The sequence below is a fragment of the Oryzias latipes genome, chromosome 4, assembly GCF_053564925.1.
Source record: "Oryzias latipes strain Hd-rR chromosome 4, Olatipes_Hd-rR_3.1".
Lineage (NCBI taxonomy): Eukaryota > Metazoa > Chordata > Actinopteri > Beloniformes > Adrianichthyidae > Oryzias > Oryzias latipes.
In genome coordinates this window covers 30,457,968-30,476,968 of record NC_136240.1, presented here as the reverse complement: position 1 = coordinate 30,476,968, position 19,001 = coordinate 30,457,968, and the positions used below count along the sequence as shown (strand labels likewise).

The following is a 19,001-nucleotide window of genomic DNA, read 5'->3' as shown; positions in this document are numbered from 1 at the left end:
ACAGTGTCTGTGCTTCAGATTAAATCTAAATTCCTTTTTATTGAGTTCTACCAAATTGTGAAACCTTTGGGTTTAAAGTTGTGTTTAGTATGGGTCATTTAAGCAATAGGGATGGTCACAATTACAAACAACTTGAAGGTTTTTAAGGCTGATTAACCACAAACGAAAACTACAATTAACTCATCTGCAAACCTCTAAGAAACAGAAATTGATCAACAGAAAAGTAAAACCTTTGACCAAAAAAAAGCAGATGGTGAACTCTGTTTTTACGTTGCACAAAATAATGTCCACTTCAACAAAATTCTAAAGTGGAGTTCTGCTTTTTTGCACACAAGGAAGTGATGGAACGGTTAACAAGCAAATGTATGCCAACGCCTCTCTGTGTACTATAGTACAACATACTTGCTAAAAACTTACAAACAACCATGAGTGACTCCTAACTATTATTAAAAAATATTCTTGACTGCAAGGAAACTGTTTGGCAATTCTTCCAATCCTCTAAAGAGATGAAGTTTTTATAGTAATTTTTTATAATAATAGTTTTTATAATAATAAGAATGGATTGAATTTATCTGCGCTTTTCCAGATGCTCAAAGCTTTTACACATGTATTAATTATTATATTAATTGTATGTATTAATTAATATATTAATAGTATTAATTAAGTTCAGTTAAGACAACAACATTAGTAACCCTTTTTAATAAGCTGTAATATCTGGCACATCTCTTTATGCAGTCTATGAAACACCTCTTCATCTGCACAATGACTGTACATAAGCTCTAGTTAGGATCCAAACATTAAAAAAAACAAAATTACAGATTTGTGTGGCTTGATCCTACAATTTAAAATGTCCTGAAGTCATAAAATATTCAAATATTGGTAAAATTTTAAAACTGTTTTCCTTCTTTCTAATTTTTGAACCACAAATTAAAGTTAATTTTAGGATTTATGCAGTTGTGCAAGTAGGAAAACATACTATTGTGTTTGATGAATGAAGTTTTTTTTAGAATGTTTTCCTCATTCAGGGACTCACAAGTCGCACATAAGTCAGGTTTTTTGTGGGTGTGGCTCAGCCTTGGAATTTCCCTTTTCCACTCACCTGAACTGTAGTTTGGCCCGCCCATCTCCACACACTGACCAATCAGTGATCAGGGCGTCTTCGCAGGCAGGGATTCGGTTGTTAGTGTCAGACAGGTGCCTTTTCTTTGGAGTTTTCATGACTCAGACGTGACTACTGACACAGCCGCTGCTGTTTTCAAGTTTCTGCGCGTCTCATGATGGCAAACCGAACCTGGCGAAAGAGGAATCAGCTGCCGCACTGTTACCACGAGGGTTACCTGGAGAAGAGCACGCCTGATGATGATGAGGTTCAGCAGCTTTTCTTGATAAACCTGCAAAACTTTGTAATTGTGTGGTAATTGTTATTCACTGTCGGTTCAAAGTTGATAGATTATCACAGCACTCATGTATTATGTAGCAATATACAGCAGTGAATGTGATTTATCACATTTTTTAGAGATATTTTTCATTTTTTAAGACAAAAATATAGCATTTTTGTGCTGTTGATGTTACTTAATAACACATCTGATGCTTAATTCATAGTCTTGTAAAGCTGCTGGTTAAAACTCTGCCATGTTACTGGAATCTCCCAGCTTTTCTTCGCAACTAGTCTGATGGCTTTTTATTTTTATTTTTATTTTATTTTTTACAAATAGAGCTCAGAAATTCAACTTTAAGAAGCTAAAAGCAAAATAGTTACTGATGGAACACATTTGCAGATCTTGTGATTATCTGGGCGTCACTAATTTTAACAATGCGCTCAGGCACAAAGGACTCAATGAAGGATTTCTTTAGCTAAATAGTCCTGACTATTTTCCTGACCCATAAGAACCTAGACACATTTTTCCCTAAATTAAAATTATGTGGGATAAACCACAAGTGGACAACAGTTCACATTTCTGATGTCCTTCTGTTACACTGACGTCACCATGGATTGAAATGGGTTAAAAACAAGAAAACCCTCTTATCTAATGGCTAAATGACATAACGTTTTTTAGGACTTGGTTTCTACTTGTTTCTGGTGTTTTGTGAAGTTGTCTTTGCTCTGTGCGTGCTTTTTTGTTGTTGTTGTTGTACCCATGTCTCTCTGTCTGTGCAGACATCCCAAAAGCTGTGGGCATGCTTGTGTGGAAACTCCCTCTTTTTCTTCAATGAAAAGAGAGACAACGATGTAAGTCAACATCAGAAAATCCATCTAACCAAACTTTTAATTGGACTTTTTTATTTTATAATGATCTGTGTACGTGTGTGGTTATCAGTACATAGAAAAACTGGACCTGACTGGATTTGTCTCAGTGAGAAACATCAGTTCAGATCATTTCTCAAAGGCGGCCAGGTTCAGCCTCCAGCTGAAAAGTGGAACCACCAATTTCACTGTAAGTGATGCAATTACCGGTAGGAACTTTTTTTTGGTTCCTTCTGGACATGTTTGTTTACCATTTATCTTCACCGTTTCTGCAGGCCTCAAACTCAGAAAGTCGAGAGCTATGGAAGGCCTTCATTCAGTCTATTGCTCAGGTCTGTGCCTCACTGCTTTCCTTTCAAATCATGAAAACAGATCCGTCTTCACAGTTAAATGTCTAATCAGCTGCTGTATTTGCAGTTTTTCAGTTTACCAGTGGCACAGATATACATATATATTTTTTAAATAAGAGCTTGTGTCTCCCTGCAGCTGTCAGTACCTCCGTCTCTTACGCTGCTGCCTGGTCAAATCCACATGCTGAATGAGGTAATTGAGCAGGAAGAGGAGAGATTGAAAAATCTGCAATCACCTTCCGCTGGTCAAAACACCAGCGTCCATGCAGATATGCCAGCGTCAGTACCACTAATTTTTAAATGTTTTCTTTTTAATAGAACAAATAATTGCAGATTGATTCCTCTATTATGTGGTGTGGATCTGCCATAAGTGAAAAGTTGTGTTGTGATGCAGATGTTACTATCCCATCTCCCGCATTGAGGCGTCTTTGCTGCTCGAGAGAGAAGCTGCGAGAGGAAACATGCTGCTAAGGCCCAGCAGGGATGGAGCGTCCTACGCCATTACCACAAGACAAGAACTTGACAGGTAAGGTCACGTTCACAGATTGTTTCTGCGTAAAACTTGTCTGATTATTTCTAGGACAAAGCAGAGCAACAGGAGTTCATTAGATATTGTCCTCTGAGCTGAGGGCGAGAACATTGGCCCGGAGCAACCCCACCTCCCTTTCCCATCATCCATCTGTTTACACATTCAACATAACATTAGCAGAGAATAAAAATGGCGAGCAATACAGGTGCTATCAAGCTGTACAGTTTAGATCCAGATTCCAGGTAGTACAAGGAAAACTAAGACGTACACGGATCTATTTGTCTACAAGTGGATTCGGTTCAATTCAGTTTTGTTTATATAGCCCAATATTCCAACACGGTTTTCTCAACCGGCTTCACAATTGTATAGAACATAAAATCAGTTCTAAAACACGATAGTTGATTGCTAAAACTTAACTAAACAGCCTAAACTGGCCATCCCAGCCCTTAGAAACTCCTTGTCGGTGACTGAACTTTTATTGTCTACTCCTGATTTACAACTATTTGAATACAAAAATACTCAGAAACGCAATGTTAGGCTAAGTTTTCTTTAGAAAATGTCCTCCATCATCAGAAAAAGGCCGCAAGAACATAAAAAAGAACAAAAACGTTATTTTCATTGGAGTTGGTCTTTAAAGCATTTCTTCTATTGTCTTGAAATGCTGGACCTCCTATAGATAAAATGACACACCGTCAGGGTTAGTTCTCTTCGTCTGTTGGCCTTGGCAACAGTCATAATGTCCTTTATTTGTGTCACGCCAATATTCTCCAAATATTTAAATAATTTCAGAACATTTGCATGGAACTACAATTTATTTTATTTTCCTTTTTTTATGTAAATCTGAACATTTGTGCAACTCCGGTCTCTTTACAACAAAAACAACTAAAAAGATATGAATTATGTAAAAGAAATGAAAAATATGATATGTACTGTTCTTTTTTTAAGGGCTCTGTACAAACACTACCGTGTGACAAGCAGACCAGAAGGGGGTTTTGTGATTGATGTGAACAATCCTGTAAGTATTTAAACCCAAATCTAGTAAACAAAACTTGCAAGAACGTCTGTACTCTTCTTGACAATAAACCTGTCGAGCATGAAAATGGATTACTTTTATTGCTTGTCAACCTCTGCAAAAATAATCTTTAACCGCACGAAGAGTTTATGGCCTTATGTAAGGTCCATATGAACCTCGGTTCAGGTATTTGACCTGCTGGGAAAAGAGAAGCTTCCTTCCAGTAACGATTCAAGTGGCAGTAATAAACATTCTTAATGGCCTTGACTGCATCACCTGTAACTGTAAGACAGGTGAAGTTTGTCTGCTGCTAAAGTGATGAATCACTCCGTAACCCTTGTGCTATCCTAGGCACTTTACCAATGGGAGTTGGGTCATCTAGACCCACAAGACAGTGCGCTAAACTATTTTTCTTCAATGATTTGTGATCTTCACTGGTGTCCATGGATTACATGAAATCCTCTTCACCTTTATCCACCTTTGTCATGGTAGGAATAACACATCAATGTAAGGGTGGGGTCATCTAAGATAGCACAAGGGTTAAATGGATTTTCAGCTGCTGATACATTTGGGCTTGTTGTGATGGATCTCCTGCTATGTTCTTCTGACGGATCAAGATAAACTTCACAACAAGAATTAAAAACTTGTGGTAAGAGCTGTTTAGAAGAGTCTCTGTAATGGCAAACGTGGTGACCTACAGCCTCAGGCACTCCATTGTTGAGTTATTTTTTTTCTACTTGCAGGTCCACTGTGACTCACTGCATGACGTGATCACCCACTTGGTAGAACAGACGAATGGAGTTCTGGTTCCTCTCATCATTGAGGGACCCTATGAAAGAAATTTCTGTATGCACAAACAATACTGCTCATTTATCTATGATTATTTACACCCTAATGAGTTAATGAAAGTAATCTGTTTCTCTTTTTTTATGACCTGGACAGCTTTTATTGCTTCAGATGCAGAAAGTGGGGAGCGAACTGAGAAGCCTTTACCAAACCTTCAGAGGGCGTTAAGGCAGGGTATGTGGACACACTACAGCCAGAGCAGAAACCTCTAAAATGGGTTGCTGTTTCTCTCACTCCTTGAAGTCAGTTATTTGAAAACTATCCTGTTAAAATCATGCGACTCAAGGCGAGCCTCGCCAGCCCTCAACAAGCATAAATCAATGAAAATGATGTTTTGGATGTTTTTAACATGTTCTTGTGGCATTTTTTTCTTGATGAAGGACACATATAAAGAAAACTCAACTAAAAAATTGCAAGACAGGCCACAAGCTCTTTGCAAAGGGGAGGGGAAAGGTGGCGGGATTGCTCAGTGCCAACCGCAACCGTCCTGCCCCACAACTTTCAAATTTCTAATAAACTACTGCCACTCTGCAGAAACAATATCTTAGAAAAGGACAAATGTTTTTTTATTTTAGCTAAAAACGACATAATCCTAATTTAAAAACCACTGGGAACACTCTTACAATAGATGGAAAAAAAGGTTATAAAAGGTTATATTTTTTTTAATCACATCTGCTCCCAGAAGTGATAAATTTACTCCTATGCGGGTTTTCAGCCGGCTTTATCACTGACCCACACCATGAAGAAAAGAGCTTTTGTGAGTCCATTCCATGACACTGTGTGTTTGCGCAGTTTAGAGGCTTTGTTACGCAGCGTTCCTCGTGTGTTGGTTTTTGTTGAACTGAAGTTGAACTTCTTGAAGGACGAGATGCTGAACGTCACACAATGACCTCGCTATTTCCAAAAAATGCTCTGAAACAAACGCTGTTGGCCCCCCTCTCCACTTATTAAGTAATAAAATGAATGATTGAGTGACTCACAGGAAAATTTAAGTGTAGATCACCACCAACCAAGCATCATCTGAGGAAACAGTCCTTTGTTCTGCTTTGACAAAACATCCACACCCCTATCTTGGTCACAGCTCAACAGTCTTGATTATTTTTCTAACCTGGAATCTCATTAATCTAACTTTTTAACCTTTATGCTTTCTTTCTTTAAGATGTTCGGACCATGTCGTCTCAAAAACTAGAGCCGAATCTGACAGAAGAGGAGAGGGTGTACATGAATGACGATCGTGAGTGTCATTGTTTTTTTGTCTTGTGGTGAAACAGGTGTGTCTTCATTTTTTCCCCATTTCTGTCACTGACGGAATTGTGCTTAAACAGTGATAGTGATGCAACAAAAGAAGCCAGATCTCCCTGTTCCTCCTCCACGGCGTAAGTGTCTGCACTCTGCGCCACAAAGAATGCTTTTAATGTTTTCACCTTATCTCTAACCGCTTCAATTGTTTCCATTTCTGTTTAACAGCTAAGAAAGAGGAAACTCCAAAAAAGATACTGATGCCTCCTCTACCTGCTCCTCGCAGAGCCAGCTACATCGCACCATCCTCTGCCTCTCCAGCCAGTGCTGAGCTAAACACCAGTCCAGACTGCCCAAAACAGCGTACGGTCACATTCTGCACATTTTCCGTTTTTTAAACATTCATTCATAACCCGCCAGAGAATAAACTCTTGTCTTCTTTTGTATTGCAGTTCCTTTAGCAGCCATATCAGAGCTAAAGCTTAAACTCAACCTGAGGCCAGTGATTCAGAAGTGAAGTGCTCTGACGGTCGGAAGCATCCACTAAAATCCTGTCCGACACTACAGCTTACAGACCATCCATGCAGGAACCCACGGAGACTGTTTCCTTCCTTTGCATTGAAGCTGCACCCCTCCTCTCCATCGATTTCCCGTCTGAGAGGCCCCTTTGAAGATTTACATTTTATGGATTTACCTCTGGAACAATCATTGGCAAAACTAACTGGCTGTGGAGACGGATGTTCTTAGCACATTATCTTCACTTTTCTGTTGTACCATTTGCACATTTGGCAGTGATGGAGGAGCCCTTTGGTCATCAGACTGGATCAGTGTTGTAGTTTAAAAAGTCTGTAGAATTCAACTGGATCTTTTCATCCATGAGCTTTTGTGTGTCATTTAGATAGCACTGTTTCTATGTACTGTCAACACTAATCAACATGTTAATTTTAGCCGCTTAACTTCCTGTTTCTTATTATTCATAAGTCTTAAGTGGAAAACTATACTTTTGCTTTTGTTACATCACATCAGATGTCACTAAGCAACGTTTGGTATCTGCTATGCAGCAGTTTAACAGTGAGATTAATCCGTTTTATAGAGTTCTGTAGTTAGTTTAATCTATTGTTTTCTTGTTTTTACTTTAAACTCTTTGTTCCAGGTTCAATAATACATCAAAACACTGCTCGTATTCCTTTATTACCTAAATGACTGATACATTATTTAGGAAAACTTAAAGTATTTACAATAAACTGTGATGTTTTGTCAAAAATAAGAAGTAAATGCTTCCTTAAAGCACTGCAGGGTACAACTACAAAGTACAGACAAGCAGAATTAATGTAGACAAGAGAAAGGGAGTCTGAGGCTAGGTGAACAAACATTAGTTCCAAACATTTTTCTTTGATAATACCGCTTCTATAGTGTGTTTCAAACCTGGCAAAAAAAACCTCAATAGGGATGTGTAAGCTGGAGCTACAGGCTAATGGACATAACTGGAGTGCAGCTAGCCCCCAACTTGACATGATCTCTGCTGCAAAAAGAATGTGGCTTCAGATATAAACACATACAAGCATTTGTGTGAAAACTGTGAAGAGTTCATACAGTAGTCATCCCCACATCCCTCAACCTACATCTGCATCGTCTAATACTTCACTAAAAGAAGCTAAAGAAGGAGAATTCCCAAACTCTGGAAAGGAGGGAGACTTCAAATCAACACTAGCTCTCAGCAGGAGGTTCAAGGACTTCTTTCTCACAAACAGAACTGCAGTGAATGTAAGGTTTGCATGCTGTGGCAAAGACACCTTTCATATAATCATTACTTGAATTGACCCACATAGTCTCACAGGCGAGATACAGGATATTATTTGGGTAAATGACATAATTGGAGGAAGATTCAGCCACACTACGACATACTGGCACAGACGTAATATGTGCTTTAAAACAAGGAGGACATTAAAGGATGTCTCTGATCACCCGGCATTTTGGAAAAGACAAAGAAGGCACATGACAGATCATGACCCTGAACCAGCGGCTGACTGTTTTGGTGAGGAGGCAGCGGCCAGCGCTAAATTGTTGCTCTAGCAGCAGTGTGCCAGTTCTGACCTAATGTGCAGCAAAATGAAAAGAAGACTAAACCTAATGCACCCTCAAGCAGTCACAATAGCCAGTTTCAGAGGTGGACAGAGTGAACAAGCCCGTGTTTTACAGTAACTATCGCCCTCCTGTGATGAAATTCTTTCGTTAGACTGCTCGGATTGCAGCGGGTGCAGAGGATGATCTGCAGCCGTGATTATGTGAGACTGGCGTTGGAGCTGCTGGTGCCGCTGTTCTTCCTCTGTCCGCTCTGCACCACGGTGGGAACCTGCAGCCCCGTCACCACAGAGAAGCTTCCGTTCCAGACCTGAGAGCAGAAAACAACCGTCCATTCAAACTTTCAGAAGACAGAAAACGCGTAAATAAAATGCGTTTTAGAAGAAACTTCTCCCACCATGAAAGCTGGGATGACTGGCTGCTGGAACTTGGTTTTGAAGGTGTGCATGAGTTGCTTGGTTTTGGCATTATAAAAGGACAGTATGCCTGGAGAGAGGAAACCAAGCGCTAAAAATCCTACTTGACATGGAAAAAAAAGGCTTTTCTGCAACCAAAGTGCACCAAAGCCTCACCTTCCTCATAATTCACGTAGACTCCTATGCTGCCTGGGATGGAACAGTCAAGTGTTCGAGCCTTGTTGTTGTGTTTTGCTGTGAGGCTCTGCTGCAGCCAGTTGTTTAGATGGATGCACCACGAAGCGCTGCTTTTCCCCAGCTGGTCGAACCGGCCCAGGCTCCGCAGTGCAACCCCCACGGCAAAAGCCTTGCTCTCCTTGTCAAACCGCACTTCCCAGTACTGCTGGCCTGCATCGATCATGGTGTCAGCTGTCATGAGACGCGAGCAAAGATCATTATTTTTCTGGGACACCAGCTTCTCAAATTCCTCTCAAACCAAGTGGTGCTAAATAACAGGAAAAGTTCACATTTTTTATTTTGAAAAACAGTCATGAAACCCAATTTTTGTTGTTACAAAACAAGGGCCACATGCCGCTCTTGTAACCCTCCACTGAGGCTCTTTGGTAAAAAAAAAAAAAAAATGCTTTAAGTTTTAAAATATAACAGTAAAAAGTAAGTAAAAAAAAAAAAAAAAAAAAAAGGGGGGGGGCGAACTAAATCAAACTTCATTCCACTCATTCACCATGGGTTGAAGGACAGCTTCACTCAACAAGGCACCTGACAAAAGTAGCCATAATTCTACAATAATTCTTCAAACCTTTGTAGATCACCAACCTCATAGTAAAACATTTTCATTGATTTTTGAGCTCCATTTTCCACAGAAAATCAATTTAAGGTCAGTAAGCACAACCAGAATTAATCCTTTGCATCAAGTTAAATAATAATCCACTGGATTATAGGGCTGTGTATCACCAATAATTTCCAGAATGGATTAGATTTGATTCACGGTGTTTCCTTTCTTTTGATCCACTCAGTTAAATTCGATTCAAATTTTAATTTATTCGGTTTAGACATTTAGACATATTTGTATTAAAATATAATAATAATCTTTGTATTTTTTGAAGATATTCATATTAATCTGATACAGTTCACCTATTGTAGAAGTATTATTTGTGAAATAATTAACCAGTGAGATTTTAAACATGCCTTCTCAAACAGAGAAACTCCAACAAAAATGTGCAGATCATTAACATTGTAAAGGCTCTAAACTGACTCGTATAACAAAAATAAATGCTCTGCCTCTACGGTATGGCATTTCAGGTTAGCCTGCTATAGCAATTCACTTTATTCCAGAAAGATATGAGTAAAAACAGTGCTTTAAACCACAAATGGTTATTTTTTTTTAATTTTCCTTAGAAGAGTTTGGAAAATTCATGTGTGAGAGTCTATAAAGCAGTTCATTTAGTCAGGAATGTATGTTTAGGTCAACCAAGCGTTAGCATTAGCCGTCCTATGAGAAATTCCATTTATGTTAGGAAAACAAAAGGAATAAAAGATTGATCTCTACTTCTATGATTGATCTTTTATGCTTGAATTAACCCAGCCCTACTGGAATATAGGGCAAAAATGTCTACTTTTGGAACAAACTCAAAGATTTTAAGTGCACTTTATTGTTCAGAAAGATTGCAGGGGGTAACTTCATCAGCTCTGATTTAATTTTAGTTTGTTAGATTTTTCAAATTCTTGCTGAAATGCACCATAAACAATAAAAAAACATATTTTTTATGACTGCTTATATTAGACTAAATACTACTACATTGAGATAAAAATGGATGTATTTTATATTGAAAGGAATTCATGTGAAGCGGTATCAAAAGTTATAAACTATTTCATTTTTTTTAAAGTCTCTCTGTTTATGTTTTATTTATGCCAAAAAACATTTAATTTATATTTATCATAATAGTAACAATAACAAAAATACATGGCTGTGTCATATTTATCTAAAGGGTAAAGAAATACTTTGTGGCTCCTAGTAGGTTGTCGTCAGTGATAAATTGACCTGAATGGCTCTTTAAGTGTTGAGGGATGCAGACCCCTGGTCTAAACCTTCAGGAATGTGAAACATAGCTTTGGTTTCAATGTGTAAAACTGCAGCCCCTTTTTCCCAGTTTTTATTCTTAGACAATTAGCGGCTGCTGTAACTGGCTAACAATAACAGCCATAGGCCAACAAATGAGGACCCCCTTGAAAACGAGATGACACATTTCAAGGGGCTTATCCTTCTAACAAATAAATTGAAATTGAAATGTTTCTACAAGCTTAGATGCTCTGCAGCTTTTTCTTATAAACTGATGTTTATTATTATTATTATTATTTTTGCACTATACAGGAGCAGCTGGAATCCTGTCTGGTACAGATAGTTCAGCTTTTGTCTAGTTGCCCTGCAGCTACTAAAAACAGAAAGAAGAGTAGAAAAGAGTAGAGGATGAAGATTTTGCATATTTAATAGCTTAAGCAGTTTTACTTAAAGTTTCTTCGAACACTTGACAGAACCACGACTGTGTTTGCGTACATGTTTATGCTTTTTCATTAGTTCATTTAGTGCATTCTGTTTTTTACCCAACACTGTGTAGGACTCTGCCGTAAAGCGGTCTCTGCCAGGCCGCGCTGTTGGTGCTCTTTTAGGTGACATCAGAGCTGACCTGCTTACACAAAGAAACCCACAAAAACCCTTCAGACATTCACATTGCAGCAGGTGCACGTTGCAGCAGATCTGCTCTCACAAACCTGGCGGGGGAGTGCATTGGTGAGTTGGTGCGGTTTTTCTCTTTGCGAATGTCTTGCACCTTCCCTCCACAGCTGTCCCACTCCACACTCAGGTCCTCCACCTTCAGGTTCTGGTGGGCTGAGCCAGAGTCCAGTTTGAAATTGAAAGCTGCAGGGGAAAATACAATGAGGACGTCGATGTTTTCGTCATTTCGTAAACAAGTCAAGTCATCAGAGACAATGAAGCATTTTCTCCTGACGTCTTGATTGTCACGTACAACTAACAAACATGTAGCTTAGCTAAAAATAGTTCATTACCATGAGTTTCCAGTGTAACAGGCTCAGAGAAGTCTCCAGCCACAGCTTTGTTACACGCTCTCACTCTAAACGTCATGTATCGGGTGTCGAAACGCAGACCTGATAAGAAGAGACACTTGAGTCGTTTGCTGAAAGATTAATGACGCACTGGGAACCGCCCTGCCTCCATTCTCGTCCTGTCACCTGTGACTGTGTGCTCCATCTGCCGTATCCCTTCCACCACCATCCAGGGGTAGTCTTCCCTGACGCGCGGCGGCCCCTCGTGATTGGTGCGTCGATATTCCAGTATGTAGTGGTCTATTTTGCTGTCCGGCTCTGGTATGGTCCAGGACACAGTCACGGTGTTATCACACACCTGGCACTCTGATACCTGAATTTCTGGAGTTGCTGGAACTATAAGAAGATGACATGAAAGCATAGAATAATTAATTAAAAAGCAGAAACAATATAGTCAAGAAAGCTTCCAAAGGGAGTTAGAAAGTTATACCAACAAAAGACAGTTTTTAGTTGAATTTGCAATAAAATGTGACCATTTTTAAGGAAACTTTTTCATCTGCACTTGAGTAGTACATCTTGTATGTCAAAGAGTTTCCTTCTTATGTTCATGTCTGGTGTTAAACATCCAAAAGCATCTTGTGTGGTCTTATTGTAACAATCTGCACTGAACTGAATAATAACTACCATAACCCGGTTGGTGTTGTTTGCGTGGCGTCTTGCAAAAATCTCGGTTGTGAACAGGTCTTATAAATAAATAGAACTGTAAAATCTAACGCTCTTTTTTCAGCCTCTTTTTTCCTACAAGGGTCTGGTTTATTTTACCCAAGATAGAGCAGAAAGAGCCTGCAGAGTTGAGCACATATGCAAAGCAGATTCCTTTTGTTGTTTCTCTGCCTTTTGTGCTCATTGAGTGAGAATGCATATGATAAAATGTGCTGCCAGTTAAAGCCCATCACTGACAGTTCACCAGTTTCGCTGAGATATTTTTACGCTAATTCGCCTGCTTCTTAGAGATTTGATCTAACAGAAAAGCATTGCTTGTGTTCATTTTACTCCTTGTAATTTTATTCACCACACATGTGGCATTTGCAAAGCCTGAGAAATAGAAATGTATCTTTCTAGCTGTTTTTTTAATGAAGCCCGAAATTAGGTTTTCTACAGAAATGTCTCTTATAATTGAGCACAAAAAATGTTTAAAACACTACTCTGTAAGGATTTGAAACTGTTTTTCTTTCTAGAATGTTCTGCCTCTGGCCCAACATTCCACAAACTCATCTGATACTTTTAAATCACACTTGAAGAACATTTCATTTTAGCAGAATTTAACTAAGAGTAAGTTTTCCTCTTTGTGTGCTTTTGTTATTTGTTTTTTATTTTATTTTATGTGTTTTATTTCTTGCTTTATCCTGTCTTTTATGTAGTTTTAACCTGCACTGTAAAACAGTTTGGGATCACTGACTGTACTGTAAATGAGAACTGGACCGAGTGACCCCTCCCACCTCATGTTCCAAACAGGAAGTACCCGCTGGCTCCAAGAAGCCAAATTCCCATAGACTTCTATAGAGACATAAACTGGCATTACTCATTCTTTTTTTAAGAATAACCATTCTTGCTCTGCTACCTTTTTAACACATTCTTGCTAGTCTTAATTTTTTCCATTGCAAGTTATTCAAGTTATAAACAGACCAATCAGATGCCTCGATCAGAGTTTGTGGTCTCGCGTTGAACTTTCAACCTGTCTGGTTGACAGATTCTCCCAAGACCACTTTTAAGAAGTAGACGGGAGTGGGGGATTTTCAAAATGCTCACTCCTGATTGGTAAGAGTGGTTGCCATAGAAATGATGACTCAGACCGATCTGCAACAATCACTGCTTAGTGATGTTGTCTGGCTCCAACGTGGAGGCACCGGTATCTGAGATAGCGACTGAATTGACTTAATTTCATTGAAGCAGGATATAAATCCTCACTCGGTGCAGTCCTCATAAAAAATGAATGGTCCAATGGCCCTAAATTCAATATTTGCTGCTAAGGAATTTCATCCATATCCTAATGCTGCAAAAGCTGGAAAGACTGAACAAGTGCTCCAACCGGACCCTGTTCTTCTGCAATCTCAGGCGCGGACAAACATGAACAAAAGCCGTTTATTTCTGCTCCTGAATGGTTAGTTTACTCAAAACCACTTCGATGACAAATGTGGATTTCCTGAACTACAACACAGACAGTTTGAGAGAGAAACTGCAGGGAAGCAGAGGGACAGAGTAACAACAGCTGCAGGGAGATACCACTTTGCAATTATCCCACTTTATTAGATTATTTTGGTACAGACTGCCAAGAAAAGTCTACCAGCAAACATGGTCTGATTCATTTCATAAGGAACATTCACTTTGTGACAGCTTCTTCAAAATTGTTCGATTATTTAAACTATTATATTTATTTATGGGTGAGGTTTAGGAAAACTACAGAGATTTTGTGTTGAATTTTCGGACCCAATTTTGGGGATGTAACTAACTTAAGTTGTCAGCGATTGTAGAAACAAAAAAAGGGCAGAACAGCAGCCAAAATAAAAATAAATAAACATTTAGCTGCTTTACTGTTTAAAATGCAGCTCCATGAAATAAAAGTAAAACTAACCTGGAAGAAACTTAAGAGCCTGCAACAACTCCCTCTCCTGGCTGAAATCCACCATCAAGTGACTCATGTTGTCGCTGGCTTTGGTCTTCAGAGAGAGGCGAAAGGCCGGCGCCATCGTCACGCTGCGGACACGAGACACACCAAAACACACAAACATACGGGGTGGAAACAAGCACAGCCCATTATTCAGCTGAACGCAGAGCACGTGCAGGAACACACGGAGGTAATGGCTCTGCTCGCAGATAAAATGTCACCAACAAGATTTCTGCCGCTATTTCTAACCTTCTCCCACTGCAAAGCAAGAGAGGAGCATTCATCCAGGAAAGGCTGACACAGGACGCTACAGGCGGAGGGGAAAGTCGGAAACACGGACATCAAAGGCCTAAAGACCGGAAGGTTTTCCACAGTTTCTACGGTGCAAGACAGTGTCCGAGTGCATGCAAGGCTACAAAATGACAGGAGGCTGTGGCATAAGAAAGGCAGTAGATGGCTCAGTACAATACCTATCCTTAATGTCTTTGGCCGCCTGGAGAGGAGAAGCAGATGAGGGGAAAGAGAAAGAGGGAAGAGATTTGGATCGAAAACTGAGTCCATCAAGTTTTAAAGTAAGGCAAAAAAGTAGTGAGGTGTGTTAAAAACAGCTGCTTGTGCACACGAGGAGCAGATGTAACCACATTTCTTGATTCTGCATGTTAAAGTATTAGGCATCCAGTGATAATCAGTGAGAAAAGAAAACGCCATTTGCGTCATTTTGGCAGAGCAGGTGTGTGCTTGTAAGGAGGGTCCCAGTCACCTGAGAGAAGCCATCCGTTTGAGACGAGCACAGCGTTTGGTTGGCCAGCTCCAGCAGCTCCTCTGAGCTCTCCAGGGCCTTGGTGCAGGCGCTCAGCTGACTCTGAGGAAAACACACACACACACACACACTGGGAGTCAGACGCAGCACAGCCGCACAATCCCACAAGTTTATGCTCGCCTTAAGATAATAGCGCTGTTGTGCAGCACCGTTCTGGAATCATCTTCATCACTTGAGAGTCATGGCTCTGTCCTGAGGCTTCACCCAATGCTCCACAAGGATGCAAACATGGCTATCAAATCCAACTTTACTTCTCCCACAGGCATGAATTGGACATTTTTGAAGAAAATTGATTCAAAAATCTAAATTTTTTGCCAGAAAAACCAGCAGTTTGTGGTATTTTCAGACAGCAGGAGGGAGAAAACATTCAACACATTTCTGCCCCGCTGGAGCAGTTTCAAGAGATTTGAAAAATGTTTACAAATTAAGATAAAGATAAACCACATTTGGTATTTTATTTTAAAACAACATGAGTTTGGAGCTTTCCAGCTGTCCAGTTTTGAGTCAGGCACTAGCTTGGACGAGGAAAACAAAGACGTTGCATGAATCTATTTGTCTGCAAGCGTCAGAGCTGAGAGCCTGCCGTTGCAGCTTCTACATCACATCTGAAAGCTTTTTCCAACTGCATTGTTTTTTCATCTCACCTGATTCACCACAATTTGAATAAATAAATACTCAGAAATGCAATTTTAGGATTCATTTTCTTTTGCCATCATAAGAAAAATACCACAGGAACACGACTTTCATCGGTGGGTCTTTAACATCTACGTATTAGAAATCCAACCTGCAGCTCGTATGTGCGGCTGGCTCTCTCCTGCTTGATGCGGGTCAGCATGCTCTCCTTCATCTCATCCAGAACGGCGTGAAGGCAGCTGAACTCAGACTCCAAGTCCTCCTGCACTCGGTTGGAGTTGGTCTGGTGTCACCACAGAAAACAAAGTTCGATTAATGGCAACCCAAGGAAAGCGTTTGTGCCTTCTGTGACCTTCATCGCGGGTCACAGTGAAGTGAGACTCTGCACCTCCAAGTTGTCCAGGCTTTGTTTGAGGGAACAGATGAAGTTTGAGATCTCCTCGTTCTTCACGGCCAGCGTGTGGGTGATCTTCCGCAGAGACTCCTGCAGAAAGAACAACATGAAGGCAGAGCGGCAAACTGTGTGCACTTTAATCTGACCCATGGATGCTCTAATCAGTGCTTAGCTGCGGTGGACACACAGGGGTTTAGGCGTGGAGCTGTTTCAGGACGCATCCGTGATTCTCATGGAGGGACCTCATCTCCGTGTATAATAAGGAGGGAGGGATCCATCGTGGATTGCAGGATGCGCAGAGAGGATAATGTCATACTGCGATCATTTTAAAAGGCTGGACACCCTCTATTGTGACCCCCCCCCCCCCTCCCCGCACCTTGCTGGGCTTCTCGCCCACTCAAAGAGCCCATTCATTCATAAGAACTATGTGTTTGTTGACGAGCAAGGAGCTGCGTCAAGGCCCCTCCGTCCGTGACTGTTACAGCGGCGAACCATCGACAGACACGACATTCTAAACTGCCGATTCCTCCGTCAAACGAGACGCTTTCGAAGAAAATAAACTCCTTCATTTTCCCTGCAGTTCCTTTCTTTGTACGCTACGCCCCGAAAGCGAAACGGCTTGTCCTATCCCTCAGGGACACCTGTTCCTCCGGCCCCAGCCCACCTTCTGGTCTCCCATCCTGCCGTCGAGGCGCGCGGGCGCTGCTCCAGCCGCGTGCGGTTCCCCTGTGTCCACGCGCTGCCGTCGGTTAGCAGGGCAGAGCTGGTACTGATGCTGCCGGAGTAAACGGCATCTTCGGACGGACACCAGCCACCAACGCCTTTGGGCCGTAAGGCCTGACACGCATGCGCGAGAAAAGGACTATGGGTAGTGATGTTCCCTCTCTGGCTGTGTCCGAATTCCCTCCATATTCCCTAACAGCTAAAAGACTATGTAGTCCATCTAGTGCCCTGCTTGAAAGAACGTTCTGTTTGGTTTAATGCTATTTCACATTTCTATCTGATAAATTCTCCAGATTTTCTTAGCAAAACAGTAGATTCCCAAACCATTTAGTAACAGAAATATAAATTTCTTTGACATAATTGCTCAAATCAGACATTATTTACACACAATTTCACAACAAAAAGCAATTAAATCCCATTATCTGTTTCAACGTAATAATATGGTGCTGCTTTTATTGATCTATTTTACAGTTCTAGTCCCCTGGTGTGTGTGTGTGTGCGTGCGTGTGTGTGTGTGTGTGTGTGTGTGTTTAGGAAAAATTGACGAGGAGTTTATTGTTTGTTGTTCCACAGTATATGTCATGTAAATGTATAAAGTAAAACAAAAAGAAAAAATGAACTACCTAGTGCCCTGGATTTCTAAAGCAAGTCAGACACTGCACTACTTCTTTTAAACAGAAAATATGACATCACCAATTTTCCAAAGAAGAAAAAAAAAACAAATAAATATGAACATTTTATGAAGACTATTTATAAACCGATGTGTTCTGAAGATTAAAACTGTGGATGGTTTGTAAAAAAATAAAACGCTTTTTTTCCACAAAAATGTATTGTGGTCTATATTTGTATTTGTCTATATGTGTCTGAATTCGCTTCCTAATTACTAAATAAAACTATCTAGTGCGAGACTATCTAGTGTCCTGGATTTTATAAGCGATTTAGGCACCATGGTCATCTTTTTTTTTTAAATGGCAAATATGACGTTGTCACCGATTTCATGAAGTAAAAACCTAATTAATACAAACATTTTTGGTAAATGGCGTATACTTATACGCCATTTCTCTACCTTCTTTTGATGGACCAAAGCGCTTTACAGTTGCAGTCCCATTCACCCAGTCACACACACATTCACACACTGGTGGCGGCTCCGCTGCCGAACACTGGCACCAACCTACTACCAGAGTCAAGGTGGGGTTCAGTGTCTTGCCCAAGGACACTTCAACACATGCGTGTGCAAGGCAGGAATTAAACCTGCAATCTTATGATTGTCTGTCGACCGCCATACCGCTGCACACGGCTGCCCCATTTTGGCTGGATGGCTCAGTTTCTGTGACCAAAGTCCTTCACTACTCTGTACATAGTGCACTATATAGTGCGTTCGCCATTTTGCATAGCTGTCTAAAAATTCAAAATTGTGTGCCCTGGGATTTCCCAGAAGTCTCTGCGAAAAACCAGTGTAAATTGATGCTCACTAGATTGGTGAATATAGACCCAGTTTTTATTTATTGACATTATTTGTGTTTTTATAACACGTACAATTTTTAATTTCTGCTTTTGATTAATTTGTGGTGTTTCAGATGCACATTCCTTTTATCCAATTTTTTTTTAGGTAATGTCTGAAAGAAAAATAATTCATGTTGCATTTGAATTCATGCCAAATCAAAACATCGATTTATTTCAGGTGATCATAGGTTTTAAAACTTGTCTAACTCTTTAGAAGTACTTTTTTTCTTTTGTTGTACAGAGCTTTGAAGCCTTTCAATATCTATGTTCCATAACACCCATAAAGGCTTTTAGAGTGTTAACAATTGAACTCTATTGTACTCTACCTTTGGGGTGGAGTACAATAAATAAATAGGGTTGAAGCATTTACTTGTCACAAGTAGGAGACTAATTCCTCTTTATACCAATGTTTCTCAAACTGACTTTGCAGCCTGTAGTATCAATGTTAGCAACTATTTCAGATCAAGTATTAACTGAAAAAAAA

General features: G+C 40.2%; 2 protein-coding genes across 2 annotated transcripts; one reads left to right on the top strand and one right to left on the bottom strand.

The window, feature by feature from the left end:
• Positions 1 to 1,156: 1,156 nt before the first annotated feature.
• LOC101162205 (signal-transducing adaptor protein 1) lies at positions 1,157 to 7,496 on the top strand. The gene is made up of 13 exons (XM_004068285.5): positions 1,157 to 1,367; positions 2,159 to 2,230; positions 2,319 to 2,435; positions 2,521 to 2,577; positions 2,732 to 2,874; positions 2,990 to 3,121; positions 4,070 to 4,139; positions 4,880 to 4,982; positions 5,079 to 5,156; positions 6,142 to 6,216; positions 6,308 to 6,358; positions 6,450 to 6,584; positions 6,674 to 7,496. Exons 1-13 carry the CDS (start codon positions 1,275 to 1,277, stop codon positions 6,736 to 6,738), a joined length of 1,191 nt encoding a protein of 396 aa, XP_004068333.2. The 5' UTR covers positions 1,157 to 1,274; the 3' UTR covers positions 6,739 to 7,496.
• Positions 7,394 to 17,140, bottom strand: fsd1 (fibronectin type III and SPRY domain containing 1). The gene is made up of 13 exons (XM_004068199.5): positions 16,956 to 17,140; positions 16,286 to 16,381; positions 16,049 to 16,180; positions 15,205 to 15,306; positions 14,915 to 14,937; positions 14,412 to 14,533; positions 11,966 to 12,175; positions 11,783 to 11,881; positions 11,486 to 11,633; positions 11,318 to 11,400; positions 8,876 to 9,127; positions 8,701 to 8,789; positions 7,394 to 8,613 (listed from the first exon to the last, which is right to left on the bottom strand). Exons 1-13 carry the CDS (start codon positions 16,968 to 16,970, stop codon positions 8,503 to 8,505), a joined length of 1,482 nt encoding a protein of 493 aa, XP_004068247.1. The 5' UTR covers positions 16,971 to 17,140; the 3' UTR covers positions 7,394 to 8,502.
• Between the last annotated feature and the right edge of the window lie 1,861 nt (positions 17,141 to 19,001).

Excerpts from the sequence above, each read along its gene's own strand:
- fsd1 (XM_004068199.5), bottom strand. Across the intron at positions 11,634-11,782 it reads TGTTACACTGGAAACTCATG|CTTTCAATTTCAAACTGGAC; the intron begins GTAATGAACTAT and ends TTTCCCCTGCAG. Across the intron at positions 8,790-8,875 it reads CTACGTGAATTATGAGGAAG|GCATACTGTCCTTTTATAAT; the intron begins GTGAGGCTTTGG and ends TCCTCTCTCCAG.
- LOC101162205 (XM_004068285.5), top strand. The coding sequence starts at position 1,275 with ATGATGGCAAACCGAACCTGGCGAAAGAGGAATCAGCTGCCGCACTGT. Across the intron at positions 1,368-2,158 it reads GCACGCCTGATGATGATGAG|ACATCCCAAAAGCTGTGGGC; the intron begins GTTCAGCAGCTT and ends CTGTCTGTGCAG. Across the intron at positions 2,578-2,731 it reads TCATTCAGTCTATTGCTCAG|CTGTCAGTACCTCCGTCTCT; the intron begins GTCTGTGCCTCA and ends GTCTCCCTGCAG.